At 35.0% G+C, this 19,314-nt stretch overlaps 2 protein-coding genes across 2 annotated transcripts in view; one reads left to right on the plus strand and one right to left on the minus strand.

The window, feature by feature from the left end:
- The window catches only part of LOC136968800 (gastrula zinc finger protein XlCGF8.2DB-like), an 80,442-nt gene that overhangs the window by 25,093 nt on the left and 36,035 nt on the right, over nucleotides 1-19,314 (plus strand). The window lies entirely within an intron of this gene.
- Nucleotides 15,672-18,925, minus strand: LOC136968797 (astacin-like metalloprotease toxin 5). The gene is made up of 4 exons (XM_067262832.1): nucleotides 18,835-18,925; nucleotides 18,593-18,768; nucleotides 18,322-18,507; nucleotides 15,672-15,871 (listed from the first exon to the last, which is right to left on the minus strand). Exons 1-4 carry the CDS (start codon nucleotides 18,918-18,920, stop codon nucleotides 15,672-15,674), a joined length of 648 nt encoding a protein of 215 aa, XP_067118933.1. The 5' UTR covers nucleotides 18,921-18,925.

Genomic DNA, 19,314 nt, shown 5'->3' on the forward strand with positions numbered 1-19,314 from the left:
AAGTTTCTGTTATCTCTACTATTGTATTTAAGATTTTAGTTTCAACAATTTTCGAGAGAAGAAGCTGTTTTATGAACAACTTTAATCTGGTGAATATAGCATTGCTTTTACAATAATACGTTTTTGGGTGTATTCTTACCCATGGGTTGCTTTTTTTCTCTTATCTCATAAAATACGGATGGTTTTCGGGATTGCAAGATGGGGCTGCCAGTAACAGATTGAGATATTCGTATGACTGTAAGTTTCTACATTTGGGCGACATACTACTATTTGGGATACTTTAAAAAGAAATTTGCTAACATTTACTTTTTATAAAGGCTATCTAGCAATATGTGAGATGCTCACTGGGCACGTGCTATTTACCTGCATTTCATTTAAACTAGTTAAGTAACGCTGTATCAGCGTGTAGTCGGAACGAAGCTGCTCGCACCTTTAGTTTCTAGATTATGAGGAAAAACAGAAACAAATAATCATTCGTTCTCAACAATATATTCGATTTCTATTGGATCATTTAAGCGTTCAAATATAAGGCCAGAATATGCCATACATTAATTGATTTTCGAACGTCTCTCGAAATTCTGGCTATCCCTATTGGCCTTGGACTTACAGAATGACACGTAGCGATCTTTATTGTAACTCTTCAGAAATACTGAGTCAGTTATTTTTTTCACTCGACTTAATGTAACATAGGTAAGACCGATAAATGTCTCTTTCTTTCCCTATATTTATTTTGATTTTTGGAAGAGTTAATCCCCGTCATTTATGTATAGTCATCTAGGATGCTAAGGTAAGGGGAAACTATCAGATTGCAATATAATATCATCGTCCTAGAAAGTTTTATCAAGATCAAACAACTCAATCTAGAGTTATAATGTTGACAAGGGATGCATGAAGTCAAGTATTAGTCGTCACTTCGTTCCGACAATTAATATTATTAATTATTAATTAACGAAAATAAAGTTCTGTATACGAAGTCGTATACCGTTTGCTTAATCAGTTACGTGGCATTTGACATATTGTACAGACGTATATAAATCTCGGATAATTCGAAACTCGATAATTCGAAAGCGCGATTATTTCCTGCCTTGAATTTCAAACCAAAGACGATTTCCTCTATATCTTTTAGTGCTATCTTATCTCTAATCTGTATTCGTAAAAGTGAAGACAGACCCCATGCCAGATAAGACACATTAGCTCTTTCTATCTCACCAAACGTTTGGCTTTTATCCACTAAAAAAAATAGTGTCAATACACGGCAGTTATTTTTTAAAGTGGATGAACACATTCGTGTCCTCCACACAAACACACTCTCATCCACACATACGGAGAACATTCTTTTTAGCATAATACACGGTAGTGGTAAAGTGATTATGTTAAGACTTTTGACAGTCTGTCCGATTTCCACGCGCATGCGCAATTACTTGATTTTCGTTATCTTATGTTCGGTCGATTCATTCGATTCGAACTGAAAATTAGGCTTATAACTTATGCATTAAGTCGGTGAGCTAGAAATTTCCAACGTTAGGCTTTGGCTTCCCGATTAGTATATTTTATTAAATCAAATTTTATAATAAATTTATTTTAAAAATATTTTATTCGCAACTTGTAAAGCGTGCTATCAGATAGGCTTAAGCAGTCTTGATTTTATTTTTCGACGTTTCAAGGCCTCGTGAGTTCAAAAATATAAACATCTTAAAGGGTATTTTTTGACCATACGCTATACTCTTACGTTTCACATAACAGCTGGGAAAAAACATCTAAAAGATTATTCTGCATTTATTTAATGTAAACATTTGTTTTATTTATGTAAAGTAAAGTTTATTGGAGTACACAGTATTTTGTTTATAAACCAGTGCATTATGTCCATTTAGAGCTGTAAGTTTTAAAAATGATTTGTTTAGCAATCTTTTTTCTGGCTTTTTCTAACCGTTTAATTGATCAAAATTTTGAAAATTTTCATCACAAGCATTCTGAAGGTAAAGTTGTACATCCCGTAATCATTGTTAGTATTTAGTTTTTAGACTAATTAATTTGCAAAATTATAAGTAGATTCAGAAGATGCAGATCAACTCTTACAAAATCCCAATCTTTTTGGTGGCGATATCATTGGAGATTTCGATGATGTAAGTAATAATACAAATCGATCGACGATTGTAAATTAAGCAGTTGTAATGTAAATGTAAAATATTCAGTTACTCCAACTTGAATAAATTTAGACAAGAAATGCAGTTCCACATAATTATGAATTGTGGCCCGGCGGATCCATACCATACGTAATTGAAAAACAACTGTGTAAAAATTCGTTTCCAATTATTTTAAAATCTTTGAAATATTTATCTTATAATATCTGGTTTTAAAACTTTGATTAAATTCCAAAAGATTTCGACGATTACTAAAGAAAACCATAAAGCATTTCGAACGGAAAACTTGTGTTCGATTTGTACAGAGGACCAACGAAAAAGATTACGTAAGAATTGTCAGAGGCCCTACGTAAGTAATGCAAAAAACATCAGAAAACTATATACAAATGTATAATTAATTCGTATACTTTTAGCTGTTATTCACACGTCGGTCGAAAGAAAGGAGAACAAGTTCTATCATTGGCAACAGGTTGCTGGAATCATGGAAGCATAGAACATGAATTAAATCATCTTGTCGGCTTCCATCACGAACAGAATCGACCCGACAGAGATGAATACCTAAAAGTATTTTGGGAGAATATAGATCCAGGTAAGAGAATTTCAATTTAAACAATTGTTTTCAAAGTATAGGCCTATAAATTAAATCTTGTTTAAAGTATTATAATTTATTTGTAGATCACAGAATAAATTTCTATAAGTTTCCGCCAAATCTAATGAGAATATTAAATGAATTTGATTATAATTCCGTTATGCTCTATAGAGAAAGATATTTTTCAAAGGACAGACACAGCAAAACTTTGGAAGCATTAAAACTGGGTGCGAGCCTCACTGACGTCAGCAGTAAACCAGGGTTGAGCAAAAGTGATATCGCTCGTATAAATATTTTATATAACTGTAGTAATTATAAGCAAAACTGATATATGTAAATCCTACTCTGCAGTTTTCTAAAATATACATTTTCTTTTGTTTATATCGTATATCGTATGATTATCGAATATTATTTTATACTGTGATTTCTTTAAATCATTTATTTACATTGGGAAAAGTTTAATGATTTCGTATTAAATATATTTAAATTTAAAAAGTCTGTAAAATCAAAATGTTTATGTACTAAAATTTTTCTTTATATAAAAGATGGCTGAAACGGGCGTTTTGAAAACAAATTTGTTCCAATTTTTGTAAACTTTATAAACAATAAAGTATTTAAACAAGGCAGAAATTTATCTTTGTACTCGAATTTCGGCAAATGCTATACGCATATAGACATTTTGAGCGCTAAATTATTATATAAATTTGTTTTTTGTTAATCATTTTTACTAATGAAATAAAAACTAACTAAAAATTATGAAATATTAAAATCAAGATATTAGGTAAATTTGCAGTTAAAAATTTAAAATAAACGAGTACTTAACGAACTAAATAATCATTTTTGTTGGTAATACTTTTGTACTGTGGGAACGAAAAGGCCTTTTAATTATATGCATAGGGTTCGACGCCTCATTCGATCAAAGGAAAAAAATAGGACAATTAAAAAACATGAGATATTTTAAAATTTTGGGAGTTTTTCTGCATGTATGGATGTTAGTATGTGTGTTTGAGAGGCACGATTTTGTTCATTTTCTTTGAAGCTTAATAACTGCTGTGCTTTTTGTCGAAAATTTCTGAACTTTTGCAGGAAGGTTTGTTTATTAGGGTATTTTGAGTTTAATTTTAATTTTGGTGATTAAAGGTTGAGGGAGTAGGGAGAGAAAGGGAATCGGGTGTATTTCCAATAGTGTCTGGTTTAATGACGGTTTTACTCGTTTTTCGCGTTTACAAATTGTTTATAAAACATATCGCTGGCCTGTATATTAAGCGTTTTTGCCATTTTATAATAATTAAAAATATTTTTAAAAATTTAATAATAGTAAAGCATTATAATAGATGGCGGCACATACGCAGTTTAAATGTCGCCGGGAAAGATAAGCAACTCTGTTCTGGACTTTATTATACAGTCGAGTCCGCATAAGTCGTCACCCGGATAACTCGATACTCGTCGGTTACGTAGTCAATTTTTGTGGTCCCGGCCGACTTACATAGGCATTTATGATATTAGTGTTAAAAAACTCGGTTTACTCGACATCGTTTAACTCGTCACACTAAATAAATCAACATACTTTTTCTGTTTCACACTTTTTAGAATTCTGATAAATCGACTCTCCTCCTGAAAAATGAGTTCACACCACACAGCTTATTGTACGGTATGGGTGCCATTTTGATAGCTCTGCATCTGTCTATAATTTGGATGTGGTGTTAAAATAAATCTAGCTTTAACCTCAGGTTGTATTAATGCTGTAAGATTCTAACAAATACAAGATGTACTGTACGCCTAATAAAATTTACGGAAAAAATTGCAGTAAAGATAGCTTTTCAATTTCGACAAGATAAGGCAAACTTAAATTGTGGTTAGGTTTTTTCTTTTCTTTTCTTTTTTTGTAAACGGTGTGCATGTTATGAACTTGACGTATGTTCTGATCTTCATCTTATAGAAATACGTTTGGTATCATAAGGCAGTTTGGAGATTGGGTTTAAAGCAGTTTAGAAAGTGAGTTTTTCAATCGACGTTTCTACGTTATTCAATATCAATTCTTTTATAATTATAATGCCACAACCAAATTGCTGAATCCGTTAGAACGTTAATTATTGAAAACAGACTGAACAGAATGAAGGTTTCGGATATTTCAAGTATTTTTTAAGTATCGGAGAGAGCAGATTACAAGATTTGTAAGCAGTATGCAAAGAGAAGAGCTGTTTCACCGGGAGTATAAACAGGTCGTTCCCTAATTACTTCTTTTCTTAAAGACGACAGCTGACAAACGATATCCGTTTAAAACTGCAAATGCTCTCAAACAACAACAGCAACAGTTTATCTGCATATCTCCAAACAGTCAAGAGAGGGTAAGTAGATTTGAACTAACTTTGATATATTAATAGATGATATTTCATCTATTAATTATTATTAATAGAAATTATTACGGGATATTTTGTGCTTCATCTGTAAATACAAGAGTAGTCTGTAGAGGAATGTAAATTGTCTGCTTTTTATAGAATAATAGTGGAATGTTTATCGTTTCGGATCAGCACGTAGATATAGGATTGAAATATTGGGTTATATTATAATTATATCATAATGTAAGGTAAGGTTGCCCAAGTCGTACCTTTTAAAAAATGTTCTAAGAAACCAGAGAATATATTAGTAAACACATACTTATGAGTATCATTGGAAACCTTAATAAACCCTGCTTTTAGTTATTGCAAAAAAAAATGTAATAGTCTGTGCACATTTTCTTTAAACTCGTAAAATTAAAAAATTGAAATCGGTACGACTAAGGAAACCAGTACCTAAGTCGTACCTCAAACTAAAATTAAATCAATATACGGTTTAAACGAGTATATTTTATTAACACAACTACACAACTATATCTTCATTCACAGTCAATACAAACATATGTTCTTGTTTGTTTTGTAACTCGGCCGCATGTATCATGAATCCAAGACTTGCATTTTAAACATTGAATCATGTTTTCTTCATGGATATCGTTGCATATTTTACAAAACCAATCGTTGTTTTTACTATTTTTTACCTTTTTCGTTTTATATTCTTTTTTTGTAATTTACGTTTAACAAAATTTTGCTTCATATCTTCTTTATTTTTAAGATAAATCTTATACGGAGAAGACGTTAATTCCTTTGATAAAATTGTGCTTTTGCGCGTTTTTTTATTTAAACGTGGATTTGGAGCCAGCATATTCAAATTTCCCTTTATTTCTATCGAAGTCTGACGTGATAAGTTAGAGACTGAATCTGACACAATAATATCGACAGCAAATGTTTCAATTTCTTTATTTGTCACTACTTGTGTAGGTTTTGTCCTAGAGGTCGATGGAAGTGTGTCGGCTGACAGACTTTCAATTTCTTCAGTTTCAATATTCTGTTCTGGAATTGGTTTCGTCAATGAGTCTTCATTATTTATTATTGAAGCAGAAAAGTCTTCATTCACGCGTCTATTACATGGCCACAATCCTGTAAATTTAAAGCCGTTTATGGCGATATCCATACGAACAGAATTTGGGTATGCTTTACCCAATAACTTCGAAACGGTACTTTGTGTAATTGTTTCGCCAGGATTTGTTCTTACCCAAATTGATAAGGCTTCGTTATAATAACTCTTAACTGATTTAAAAAAACGGTCCAATGGCTGAAGACGGTGTGTTTTGTGTGCAGGAAAGGAAAGTAGTATTATGCCATATTTGCGTGCGATTAAAATAGCATCCATATTTTTGGTGTGGGTAGTATTTCCATTTAAAACAATTAGTACTTGCTTATTGTCAATCTTTTCCAACTTGGTATACGTGATAAAATGTTTCAACCACTAAACAAAGAGTTCTAATGTTATCCATTCATTCTTTGAACACGCAAATATAGTTCCGTGTGGTGCTCCTTTCTTCAAATGATCGTTCATACGTGTACGTTTGAATATTGATGTGAGAGCCTAGATCTCCTCTCGCGTTTTTTCTATAGCCTTTTATAAAGAGAAAATGTTTATAAATTTTTATAAATAATATATTAATAGATAAAATTTAAAGAAAAAACTTTTTCCAACAATTAATAAAAGATGGAAGGATGTGAGGGTGTTTTCCACCGAATTTACTTCCTTCACAAACTGACACATCGTCCGAATGTGTCACTCTGAACTTTCATCGAAATTCATCTACTGGCTACAATCTATAACATTTCCAAAAAATGGACAATAGGAGACACGAGATAGACCCTCCCAACAAAAGGGAGGGTCGGATGACGATCGAGGTCGTGACTACAAGTTTGTCGTCGCCTTGCTCCTCGTTCGGATACTTCTCCATCCAAGTGGACTCCTTAAAGTGACTCCTTCGAAACGCGAACACCTTGAATAAGTGAACTCCTTTGACGTGACGCCTTCGTGACGTGACTAGAGATTGAAATTGCTGGATACAGCGCATTCTTCATCCACAGCGCTGCGGATCCGCAAATATTCAATTAACTTTCTAAATAATGGCGCAAAAGTCTACGTTGTCGGCGTTGCCGCTTTGCTACGTGCTTTATCGCTCGGCGGCGAGAGTGACGTTGCCGTTCAGTGTGGCAAGTGCTACACCCCCTATCTATACTGCACCGCCCGCGCATTACCTCTTCTGATCTAATTGCCAGTTGACTTTCCGCTCTCGCGAAATAAAGTGTCTTCGCGCTAAATAAAATAAGTAACTCCTCTCCTGGTCCTGGTGCATAATTCTAATTTACAGTCGGTTGTGACGTCAATGAATCACCTCACGGAACGATTTATGATTATTTGATGACCCTGAAACCAAATAGCGTAGAAGCAGGAAGGGCCTTCTCCGCAGCAAAATATATATGCAATTCATTAAGAAGTAGGTTGAGAGACAACACCATCAATGCCATTTGTTTCTTGAGATCTTACTTCCAGAAAAGTCAAAAAAATAACTGTAGTGATTGTTTTAATTTCATTTAATCCTTTAAAATACTTTAAAATTCAAGACAAGACTAATATTTTATAACTTTAATTCTATTAAGTAAGAGTTTTTAACTTTTATTCTATAAGTGGTTAGTAGGCTAGGCAAGGCAATTTCATTGTGAAAATTAGTGAGAAACTGAGACTACCTAGTTAGTTAAATAGTTAATTAAATTAATGAGTATCAGTATCTTAGATATATGATGATATGAATGTATGTGATTCATGATTGTGATAATAATAACAAACTACTATACTACTACTAATTACTTACTCACTACCTCACTAACACTAATAATTAAATTACTTAAAGACTGATATGTAAAACCTATATAAGAAAACTTGTAAGACTGATAGCCACTTAGCCACTAATTACCCGTCCTTACATTATTATAATATATTAATATAAATTAAGTAGTAGTATTGTCTTTGCTATTATTTACATTAAAAATTACATTATAATTATAATCTAATTAAGCATTTAAAGTTAATTATCTCTATCTCAAGTGTTAAACCGAACCGAAGTTCAGTTTATAAATGTGTAAGACGTTTTACTGATTTATAGTGACCGATCTAAATAATAAAAGTTTTTTAAGTATTAAAAAAATGTTTTATTTCTTTAAAAAAACATAAATTGCTGGGTAGATAGATAGATAGATAACACTTTATTGCAACAAAAATACATCCGCGCTGGGTCCATCTGGAGTGATGTTGGTCCAGCAAAAATCCAGCTGGATTGAAAACGCTCCTGGATTGCAATCCCTAGACATGACTCCTCAAAAGCAACTTCTAAAGGAAGAGAAAAAGCAACTCCCAGTGAGCTCCTTCAATCCGGAAATTTAAGGTATCTATGCAATGTGTCTAGATGTAAACTCTCTCTCTCCACCTAGGAACGCAAACTTGTTAGATTGTAGACGTAACTTATCTATAAAATTCTAAGCATTTGTGTTCTTAGTTAAATAAACAAATAGTTGTTATTGTTTAATAAGTGTTTGGTGCACTCTCCTAACCACGTTGTCTCTCGTGTCGTCTCCATCCGGATCCGGCAGCCTATAATACGTAAACGCTCGCGTGAGAACGAGATCGTCATCGGGATCGTATGTCGATTCCGACATACTGGTGTCAGGATGACACTATAAACCTTGGTGGTATGTATTCTGTATGACACCATTAACCTTGGTGGTATCTTATACTGGTGTCAGGATGACACATTAACCTTGGTGGTATGTATTCACCTGTAGTATTCATAGAGCATATGCATGTATTTGTCAAACCCGTTTCTCCACTAGTAATTGCACTCACTTGGTGTTTTCCCTTTTCAGCAATGATTCTTTGCAGTTTGTATACTGTTGAGAAGCCAGTTTCATTCACATTATAAATTCGGTTGGTGTTAAACTAGTACTTGTCTAATATTTACTCATATTTGTTTTAAAAAAATCAGTTATTCCATTTTTATTGAATCCCTTAGCTCTTGCTATTGAGGTGGCCTCTGGTGTACGCAAAGATAGGGAAGGGTTGTCCTTCATGAATTTGTAGAACCATTTCTTTCCTGCCATCCCGTTTTCCGAGTTAAAACTATGTTTTAATTTGTATTTCTCCACTAACTGAAACGCTAATTTCCTTAAATCAGTTGTAGTGAGGCTAAAGAAACAAGATTCCAGTATAAGAACATGATTGACTAGTTCCTTTTCCATCGCTTCAGTCAGATCTTTCGGTCTACCGAATTTCTTGTGCGTACTTAACTCTTTCAGATAACGTCGAAAAGATGGTTTAGAAATTGTATAGGTCCTGTGTGCTTCATTAAATCCAATTTTACCACGACGTAATTTATTTAGCGCCTCGTCTACATCTTATTGTAGCCAAGAATTATACACTCTTTTAGTCATTTTGTTGGGACTGTAATTTATTCAAGAAATAAAATTTACAACAGAATTGTCAATATAATTAACATCAAAATAAAGTGATTAGTAATTATTGTAATCGACCACGCTGGTTTACAGAATACTAACTTATTCTTATCATATAACTATCCCCACAGTTATTGAAAATGTATTTTAACAAGTACACTAGAAAAATAAACTTGAAACTCCTTGCGGTAGTTATTGATGGTGTTCGTGATTTACCGCGAAGTAATGTCAGTTTTATCATCGCGTGTAATAGCCGGGTTGTTCAGCGGCCGGATGGCCGAGCGGTTAAGGTGGCAGCCTACCGCTCTGGGGGACCCGGAATCGAATCCGAACGGGTCGAATAATCCCCAGGAATTTTGGGGGGGTGGTCCGTTCGGGTATGTCGGGCCCCCGTCCCTCACCACCCGGTCGCCCCATTGTGGACCTGGCCGAACCCATAAATGGGCCTACTAAAAGAGGCCCTCTTAGTGCCCGCAGGGCGGAAAGAGTTAAAAAAAAAAAAAAAGCCGGTTGTTCTCGAGCGGACTTCTTGTGCTAACAGCAGGACGTTTGACTGGCGACAGTCACAATCCAGATTGTATGTAAATCGAGATCGAAGTAAGTCGTGGATTGTGTGCGAACGTAGTATTAGGCTAATAAAACTAAACAAATGGATTCACAGTCAAGTTAACAGAAGAATGCCACTTCACCAGCGCACTTGATACGTTGTAGCTATTAAATTTATGGGGTTATAACCCATAAACGATAAAACAACTATAACATAACATAACCCAATATGCCAATCCTATATCGAGGTGCTAATCCGAAAAACTATTACAAACATTCCATTACTATTCTGTAAAAAGCACACAATTCGGATTTCTCTTGGACCTACTTTTATATTTACAAATAAAGCGCAAAGAATTCAGTAATTATTTTATCATCTATGTGGGAGGCGGGGCGCCATCGGACGGCGAGGGACGAAGGCGAGAGCGGGACGGGGCGAGACTTGGGTGTAGCCAGACGACGTTTGAGAGGAAAGGCGGGAAGAAGACGGAAGACGAGTCCAGACGGGACTTCATTTTTCTTTTCCACTAAGACGAGACGATTCAAATTTAATGTTCAATGTTTATGTCGTTAATTGTAATGTCTAGTGTCACAATTAAATGTTAGTTTAGTAAGCAATTAAGTGTCTTTACTGGACTAAACACAAGCGAAGTTACAAAAGTAGGAGACAAGACGAAAAGAAAGTCCTACAAAAGTGGGGGCTCGTCCGGGATAGGAATAGGCTTGGATGTGGATTAGGCTCAACTCGAGAAGATTCGACGAACTGTGCTTTGGTTTTGTAGGTACACTGGACATTTACGGACATTTCTGTTTTGTGAAAATTTCGACGGTGGACAGTCCGAATACATCGACCTCCGGAAGAACTTCGACTTACATTTCGGCAAACCGTGAGTAATTCTAAAATTCTATTTTTAAGATGGCGACGCTCGTAGAAATTATCGGCGAAACGCTAAAGTCGGCCTCGACAAATTCGATAAAATTGTTGCATCAACTTGTATTCGAAGAGATTGGAGATAGAAATAACAGAAAAAGATTGAGAACCTTTGGTGGATTCAATTTTCCATCCAAAGAGGACGAAAACCTAAAAAAGAAAGTGCAATATATTAATGAGAACTTTCGATTAAACGATCTGGTTGTTTTGTGCAACTTGTTAAATGTTAAATATGACGGTACTAAAGACGAAATCGTCGAAAGGCTTGTTCTTTCTCTTTCTGACTTAAGATCATTGCAATCAAATCGGATCTTGGCAGACGTTGATACCGAAGACGAAGATGTATTAGAAGTTCAGTCTGTGGATGATTCACCTGGCAATAATTGTCCGCGCGTTTCGGATATGAGCAAACTTTCCATTAACTTTCATGACGTGAAAAACGTAATCAAACCTTTCGATGGTAGTGAGTATTGTTCTATCGATAAATGGCTGGTTGCATTCGAAGACTTTGCTAAAATGATGACTTGGTCCGATTTACATAAATTTATATTTGCAAAACAATCCTTAACAGGGTTAGCGAAATTATTTGTCGAAAGTCAAAGCGGTATTAATTCCTGGGATAAATTGAAATCGGAATTAAAAGCGGAATTTGGTAGTAAATATAACTCAGCGCGATTGCACGGTATGTTGGCTAAACGCCAAATGCTCTCCAATGAATCTGTGCAAGAATATTTCTTTAAAATGCAAGAACTCGCTAGTCATGGAAAAATTGAACCTGACGGGTTGATCGAATATGTTATTTCCGGTATACGTGACATACCCAGCAACAAAGCGATGTTATACGGAACAGATAATTTAACAGAATTTCGTGAAAAGTTGAGAGTGTATGAGAAGATCCGGTCTGCGTATTCTCGTTCGGTTCAGTCTAAACCGAATCTACCTACAGAGCATCGAAAACCCCAGCCTTATCGGAGTAAGCATGACGGTAAAACTGTCAAATGTTTTAATTGTAACGAAATTGGTCACATTTCGAGTAATTGCTCGTATAAATCTGAAGGTACTAGATGTTTTAAGTGCCAAAGATTCGGCCATAAAGCTAACGCTTGTCCTCAAAAAGAAGTAAACAAAATGGGACTAAGCCATTTCTCTGGATGTAACAACAAGATTGAAACGGATGCTGAAATCCTAGGTGCAAAAACAAAAGGACTCGTCGACACCGGGTCGGAAGTAACGATGATATCAAGGCATTTTTATGAAAAAGTAGGAACTCCGAAATTAAACTCAGATAATGCATCTTTAATTGGATTAGATGGGAATAGTGTTTCTCCGTTAGGTTTCTTCGAAAGCGAAATAAAGATTGACGAATACTCTCTTCCTGCAAATATTTACGTGGTAGAAGGTGATCTATGTAATTCTATGATAATAGGAACAGATATTCTGAATAAACTGAACTTCTCTATAACAAACTACGGATTCAAAGTCATGGGAAAGCGAAGTCAAAATACTATTCGTGTTAACTATACTCGAATTTTTGTTCCCGATGGAAAGTCTGCAGCTGAATCAACACTCGTTAGATCAGATGACGCCCCTAGAAAGGAGCAGATGTCCCTTTCGCATTCCGCTGAGAAGGGAGAGGGAAACGGTTTTCAAAACATTAAATCACTTGGCGAGCGACCACCCCTTGTGGTCAGTGACACAAACGACTTCGGCGCAAATAAACAAGAAAAGTTGACTTCCAAATCTGATACATTCTCGATGCCTTACGATAGAAGCAAGAAAATACAATCAAGTGCAGATATGGGCAGATTGAACCGTTTTAACCATGTTTCGTTCACCGACGACAGGGAGCATGATTTAACTGATCCCTCAGAAGCTGAGAGCGAAAAAACATGCTTTTTGAGTCAATTGGCAGATGCGACCGATTGTCAGATAGACTTAAGTCACATTCTGGACACAGAACAACGACAGGATTTGATGAAACTAATTACAACCTATGAGCCAAATAAGGTTAAGGATACCGGGTTGAAGATGCAAATTATTTTAACTGACGAAATCCCCATTAGTCATCGCCCACGTAGAATGTCATTCGAAGAACAAAAAATAGTAGAAGACCAAATCCAAGAATGGCTAGACGGTGGCATAATCAAACCTAGTTGTTCGGATTACGCTGCGCCAGTAGTTTTATGCAAGAAGAAAAATGGCAAAATTAGACTGTGCGTCGACTTTAGAAAGTTGAATCGGAAAACGGTCAGAGATCACTTCCCCTTGCCTTTGATTGAGGATGTGATAGATCGTTTGGAACAATCAAAAGTGTTCACGTCGCTCGATTTAAAAAATGGATTTTTCCATGTTGACATTGATGAGAAATGTAGAAAGTATACCTCTTTCGTTACACACGAGGGCCAGTACGAATTTTTAAAGGTTCCTTTTGGCTTGTGTAATAGCCCAAGCGTATTTCAACGTTATATTTACCATGTGTTTAGACCGTTGTTACAAGATAGAACTGTAGTAATTTATATGGATGATATCCTAATACCGTCATCAAACGCACAGGAAGGTTTAGAAAAGTTGAAGCGTGTACTGGAAGTAGCTTCAGAATATGGGTTGGAACTTAATTTCGAGAAATGTCAATTCTTAAAGAACGAAGTAGAATTTCTCGGCTATGTCATCAAAGACGGAACAATTAGACCTTCTCCGACTAAAACAGCAGCCGTTCAAAAGTTTCCACAACCCAAAACCGTAAAACATGTTCAAAGCTTTCTAGGACTCACGGGTTATTTTAGGAAATTCATTCCCCACTATTCGAAGATAGCAAAACCCTTAAGTGATTTACTTAGAGATGGAGTAAAATTCAGATTTGGTTCAGAGCAACTAGAAGCGTTCCAAAAATTGAAGGACATGCTATCACAAAGTCCAGTTCTCCATATTTTCAAGCGTGGTGCTCCATTAGAATTGCATACAGATGCAAGTTGCCTCGGGTTCGGAGCAGTTTTGCTACAGCAAGCTGACAACGGAAAGTATTACCCGATTAATTATATGAGTAGGAAAACATCACCTCAGCAAGAAAAATATAACAGTTACGAGTTAGAAGTACTCGCGATAATTGAGGGCTTGAAAAAATTTCGAAACTATTTGTTGGGTTCCAAATTTAAAATAATTACGGACTGTGCTGCGTTCCAACGAACACTCGGAAAGAAGGAGCTTACCCCAAAATTAGCAAGATGGTCTTTATTACTTGACGAATTTGACTATGAAGTTGTCCATAGGAAAGGCAGTCAGATGAAACATGTAGATGCACTAAGCCGCAATACAGTTTTACTAGTTACGCGCTCTTCCGACGAAATAACGACAAGGATTGTGTCTGCGCAGGATACTGACGAGGATATAAAAGCTCTTAAAGATTCAGTGGGAAAAGGAGAGACAAATGACTACGTGCTGAAAAATAACGTTCTATACAAATACGAAAACGGACTAGAACTGTACGTTGTACCCAAGTCGATGCAAACTGACTTAATCAAACACGTACATCGGAAAGGTCATTTCGCAGCGGCGAAGACGGAGGATCTTCTAAAATGCAATTTTTATATCCCAAACGCTAGAAAACACATAGAAAACGTCATACTGAACTGCGTTGACTGCATACTATATAATAGGAAAAGGGGGAAAGGTGAAGGCTTATTAAATCCTATACCAAAGGGAGACAGTCCTTTGAGCACATACCATGTAGATTTTCTCGGACCACTACCCTCAACGAACAAAAACTACCAGCACATATTCACGGTAGTAGATAGTTTTACTAAGTTTGTGTGGTTTTACCCCGTTAAGTCAACAACTACACGAGATGCTTTGGATAAGTTGAGGATCCAACAAGCGGTATTTGGAAACCCGTCTCGTATTGTCACGGATCGTGGAACTGCTTTTACCTCCAAAGAATTTAGCGATTATTGCACCAACGAGATGATTGAGCACATTACGATCGCCACAGGTATCCCTAGAGGAAATGGACAGATAGAGCGTATGCATAGCATCTTGATCCCCGTTTTGGCGAAACTCGCGCAAGAAGACGCTACAAAGTGGTACAAATATGTTTCAGACGTCCAAAGAATCATCAATAGTACACCAACGCGTAGTACCAGATATACACCTTTCGAAATTTTGATCGGTACCAAAATGAAAAATAAAGAAGACCTAAGAATAAAAGAGATCTTGGAGGAAGAATTTTTAAATTTTACGATGCAAGATAGAGACAAGATCCGAGAAGATGCCAAACAAAACATCCTGAAACTACAGGAGGAAAATCGTAAATCTTACAATAAGAAGAGAAAACCAGCTCCCAAATATCAGGTTAACGACCTTGTTGCCATTCAAAGAACTCAGTATGGGACAGGACTCAAACTAAGGCCTAAGTTTTTTGGGCCTTACAAGGTTACCTCGACGATGCCTAGGGATAGATATGCGGTTGAGAAAATTGGTCATCATGAAGGGCCTAATGCGACTGTTACTGCAGCTGACCACATGAAGCCATGGCCCATTGACCTTGACTGACATCAAGAACTTTTTCTTATGTTTTTGTGTGTGTGTGTGTGTGTGTTGTTTTTTTCTTTTTCTTAATTTTCCAGTCGTCTCTCCGAGGACGGAGAAAATTGCAGGATGGCCGAGTTGTGGGAGGCGGGGCGCCATCGGACGGCGAGGGACGAAGGCGAGAGCGGGACGGGGCGAGACTTGGGTGTAGCCAGACGACGTTTGAGAGGAAAGGCGGGAAGAAGACGGAAGACGAGTCCAGACGGGACTTCATGTTTCTTTTCCACTAAGACGAGACGATTCAAATTTAATGTTCAATGTTTATGTCGTTAATTGTAATGTCTAGTGTCACAATTAAATGTTAGTTTAGTAAGCAATTAAGTGTCTTTACTGGACTAAACACAAGCGAAGTTACAAAAGTAGGAGACAAGACGAAAAGAAAGTCCTACATCTATCAACATATCAAAGTTAGTTGAAATCTACTTACCGTCTTTTGACTGTTTGCAAAGATGCATTTAAACTGTTGCTGTTGTTTGAGAGCATTTATGGATTTAAACAGATACCGTTTGCTAGCTGTTCTCAGCTGTTCGTCCTCAACAAAGGAAATAATTCAGGGATATCTGTTTATACTCTCGGTGAAACAGTTCCCCTTTCTGCATACTAGCTTACAAATCTTAAAAACTTCTCCCTCTGATATACTTTAAAAATACTTGAAATATCTGTAACCTTTATTCTGTTCAATCTGGTTTCAATAATTAAACCTCCTCCTATCCAAATGCACACCATGCCATAAAACTTAACATCTTGCTACCGTCGTTTGAAAAAATTAAGTTAAAAATAATAAGAAGGAATACACGATAATAAATAAATACAAAATAAAGATTAATTAATAGTAATTTAAATAATACAGTAAGACCCCGCTTAACGCGGGGGATGCGTTCCTAGATGACAGAGCGCTAAAGGAAACAGCGTTAAACGGAGTCATCTTAACACGTAAATAAGAAGCAAACGTGAAACAGAACAGAGAATAGGAAATTACATTATAAAACTGCCGAGACGATTTTACATTTAGAAGAAAAAAAAAATATTTCTTACTAGACTATACAAATACTTCATTTTTCCTTGGAGTTTAAAATGCCAGTAATTTATGCAGGACAATGTGTGCATTTACGTGCATTTGACATTTTATTTGTGATTGAAAGAAATATAATTAAAATTGCATTAATAAATCTAAGTTTCTTTATTTTTATCTTTAAAGTCACACCTCGTCCTATATGCGATATCGTCTTATAATCGATTAAATACGGTATATGAGAGGACAACTGCTTCATAACTGTTTTAAATGTTCAGAAACTTTCCTAAAACTGCGCGTGTGTCGCCCTGTTATGATATTTCATTACTAAACATTTTCCATACTTTTAAATATTATAAAATGGCAAATACCTTAATTTTGTAGGCAGGAATAAATTTTATTGAAAAAAAAAAAATTTGTAAATGCTAATAAAATGTAGGTTTGTTATTAAGTCCGACCTTATTAGAAATACACGACCCCCTTTATTTTCCTACTCTCTTGATCTTTAATCACCAAAATTTAAATTAGTTGCATCAATACCCTAATAAACAAATCTTTCTGCAAAAGTTCAAAAATATTCGACAAAAAATACAAGAGTTATTAAGCTTCAAAGAGTGTTTGTTCACCCTGTTTGAAGCTTAATAACTCTTGTATTTTTTGTGTTTCCACACACACATATACTAACATCAAAACATAAAAAAACCCGAATTGTTTTGCATATCTCGTGTTTTCTATTTTCTTATTTTTTTGTTCGGATGTGGTGGCAAACCTTGGGCATATGCTTATAAGGCCCATATAATAGAGGGCATTTTAATTGTATGCACATCTACGAAACCTATCAACAACGAAAATAATTATTTAGTTTGTTAAATATTCCTTTATTTTAAATTTTTTAAAAGCAAATTTACATAATAACTTGATTTTAATATTTCATAATTTTTAGTTAGTTTTTATTTCATTAGTAAAAATTATTAACAGAAAACAATTTGGTAATGTTACCTATGGTTTGAAAATAGCGGCTCGTCTCTGATTCAAGGGAAGAAAAGAAACAAAACAGTGTGGACACGCGTTCTAACCTAACCTAAACTATTCTAATAAATTACCATAATTATTATTAAACAAATTATTAGAATAGGTTAGATTAAATTAGAACGTGTGTCCACACTGTTTTGTTTCTTCTGTTCCCTTGAATCAGAGACGAGCCGCCATTTTGGAACTATAGGTAATATTAACCAACAATTTTATAATTTAGCACTGAAAATTACTATACGCGTACTGCATTTACGAAATTCGAGTACAGAGATAAATTTCTGTCTTGTTTAAATACTTTATTGCTTATAATGTTTACAAAATTGGAAGAAAATTATTTTCAAAACGCACGGTTTTCAAAAAGCTGACTTTTGATAAAAAGAATTTTCATTACAAAGACATTTTGATTTTAAAGACTTTTTAAAATTTAAATATATTTAATACGAAATCATTAAACTTTTGTCAATATAAATAAATAATTTAAAGAAATCTCAGCATAAAGTTATGTTCGATAATAAGATATAATTACAAAGATAAATATATATGTTTATAAAAGTGCAGAGTAGGATTTACATAAATCAGTTTTACTTATAATTACTACAGTTATATAAAATATTTATACGAGCCGATATCACTTTTGCTCAACCCTGGTTTACTGCTGACGTCAATGAGGCTCACACCCGGTTTTAATGCTTCCAAAGTTCTGCTGTGCCCGTCCTTTGAGAAAAATCTTTCTCCGTAGAGCATAACGGAATTGTAATCAAATTCATTTAATAATCTCATTTCATGTGGCGTAAACTTAACGAACTGAGCTTCCATATCTACAAGTACATTATAATAATATATTAAACACAAGTTTTAATTCATATATTTTGCATATAATTGTTAAAATTGAAATTCTCTTACCTTGTTCTATATTCTCCCAAAATACTTTTAGGTATTCATCTCTGTCGGGTCGATTTTGTTCGTGGTAGAAGCCAACAACGTGATTCAATTCATGAACTATGGTTCCATGGTTCCAGCAACCTTTTGCCAGTGATAAGACTTGTTCCCCTTTATTTCGACCCACTTTCGAAAAACAGCTGAAAGTATACGAATTAATTATAATAAGTTTGTTTATATTTTGTTGAGATTTTTGCTGAACTTACCCAGGACCTTTGAAAATTCTTACGTAATTTTTTTCGTTGGTTCTCTGTACAAATCGAACACAAGTATACCGTTCGAAATGCATCATGGCTATTTTTATTAATCGTCTAAATCTTTGGTAAATTACTAAAAGTTTTAAAACAACATATTAAAAGATATATATTTCAAAAATTTTAAAACAATTGGAAACGAATTTTTTACACAGTTCGTTTTCAATTACGTATGGTATAGAACCTCCTGGCCACAATTCATAATTATTTATAACTGCACCCCTCGTCTGAAAATGTTTAATTATAGCGAGTAATTTGGAGTAAACAATGATTATTTTTCATTTGCACCACAGCTGTTTGATTTAAAATCTTTTATCGATTTGTATTATTACTTACATGATCGAAATCTCCAAGGATATCGCCACCAAAAAGATCGGGATTTTGCATGAGTAGATCTGCATCATCTAATTGTACTGTACTTATAATTTTGGA

The sequence above is a fragment of the Centruroides vittatus genome, unplaced genomic scaffold, assembly GCF_030686945.1.
Source record: "Centruroides vittatus isolate TY-2023 unplaced genomic scaffold, ASM3068694v2 contig_16, whole genome shotgun sequence".
Classification (NCBI taxonomy): domain Eukaryota; kingdom Metazoa; phylum Arthropoda; class Arachnida; order Scorpiones; family Buthidae; genus Centruroides; species Centruroides vittatus.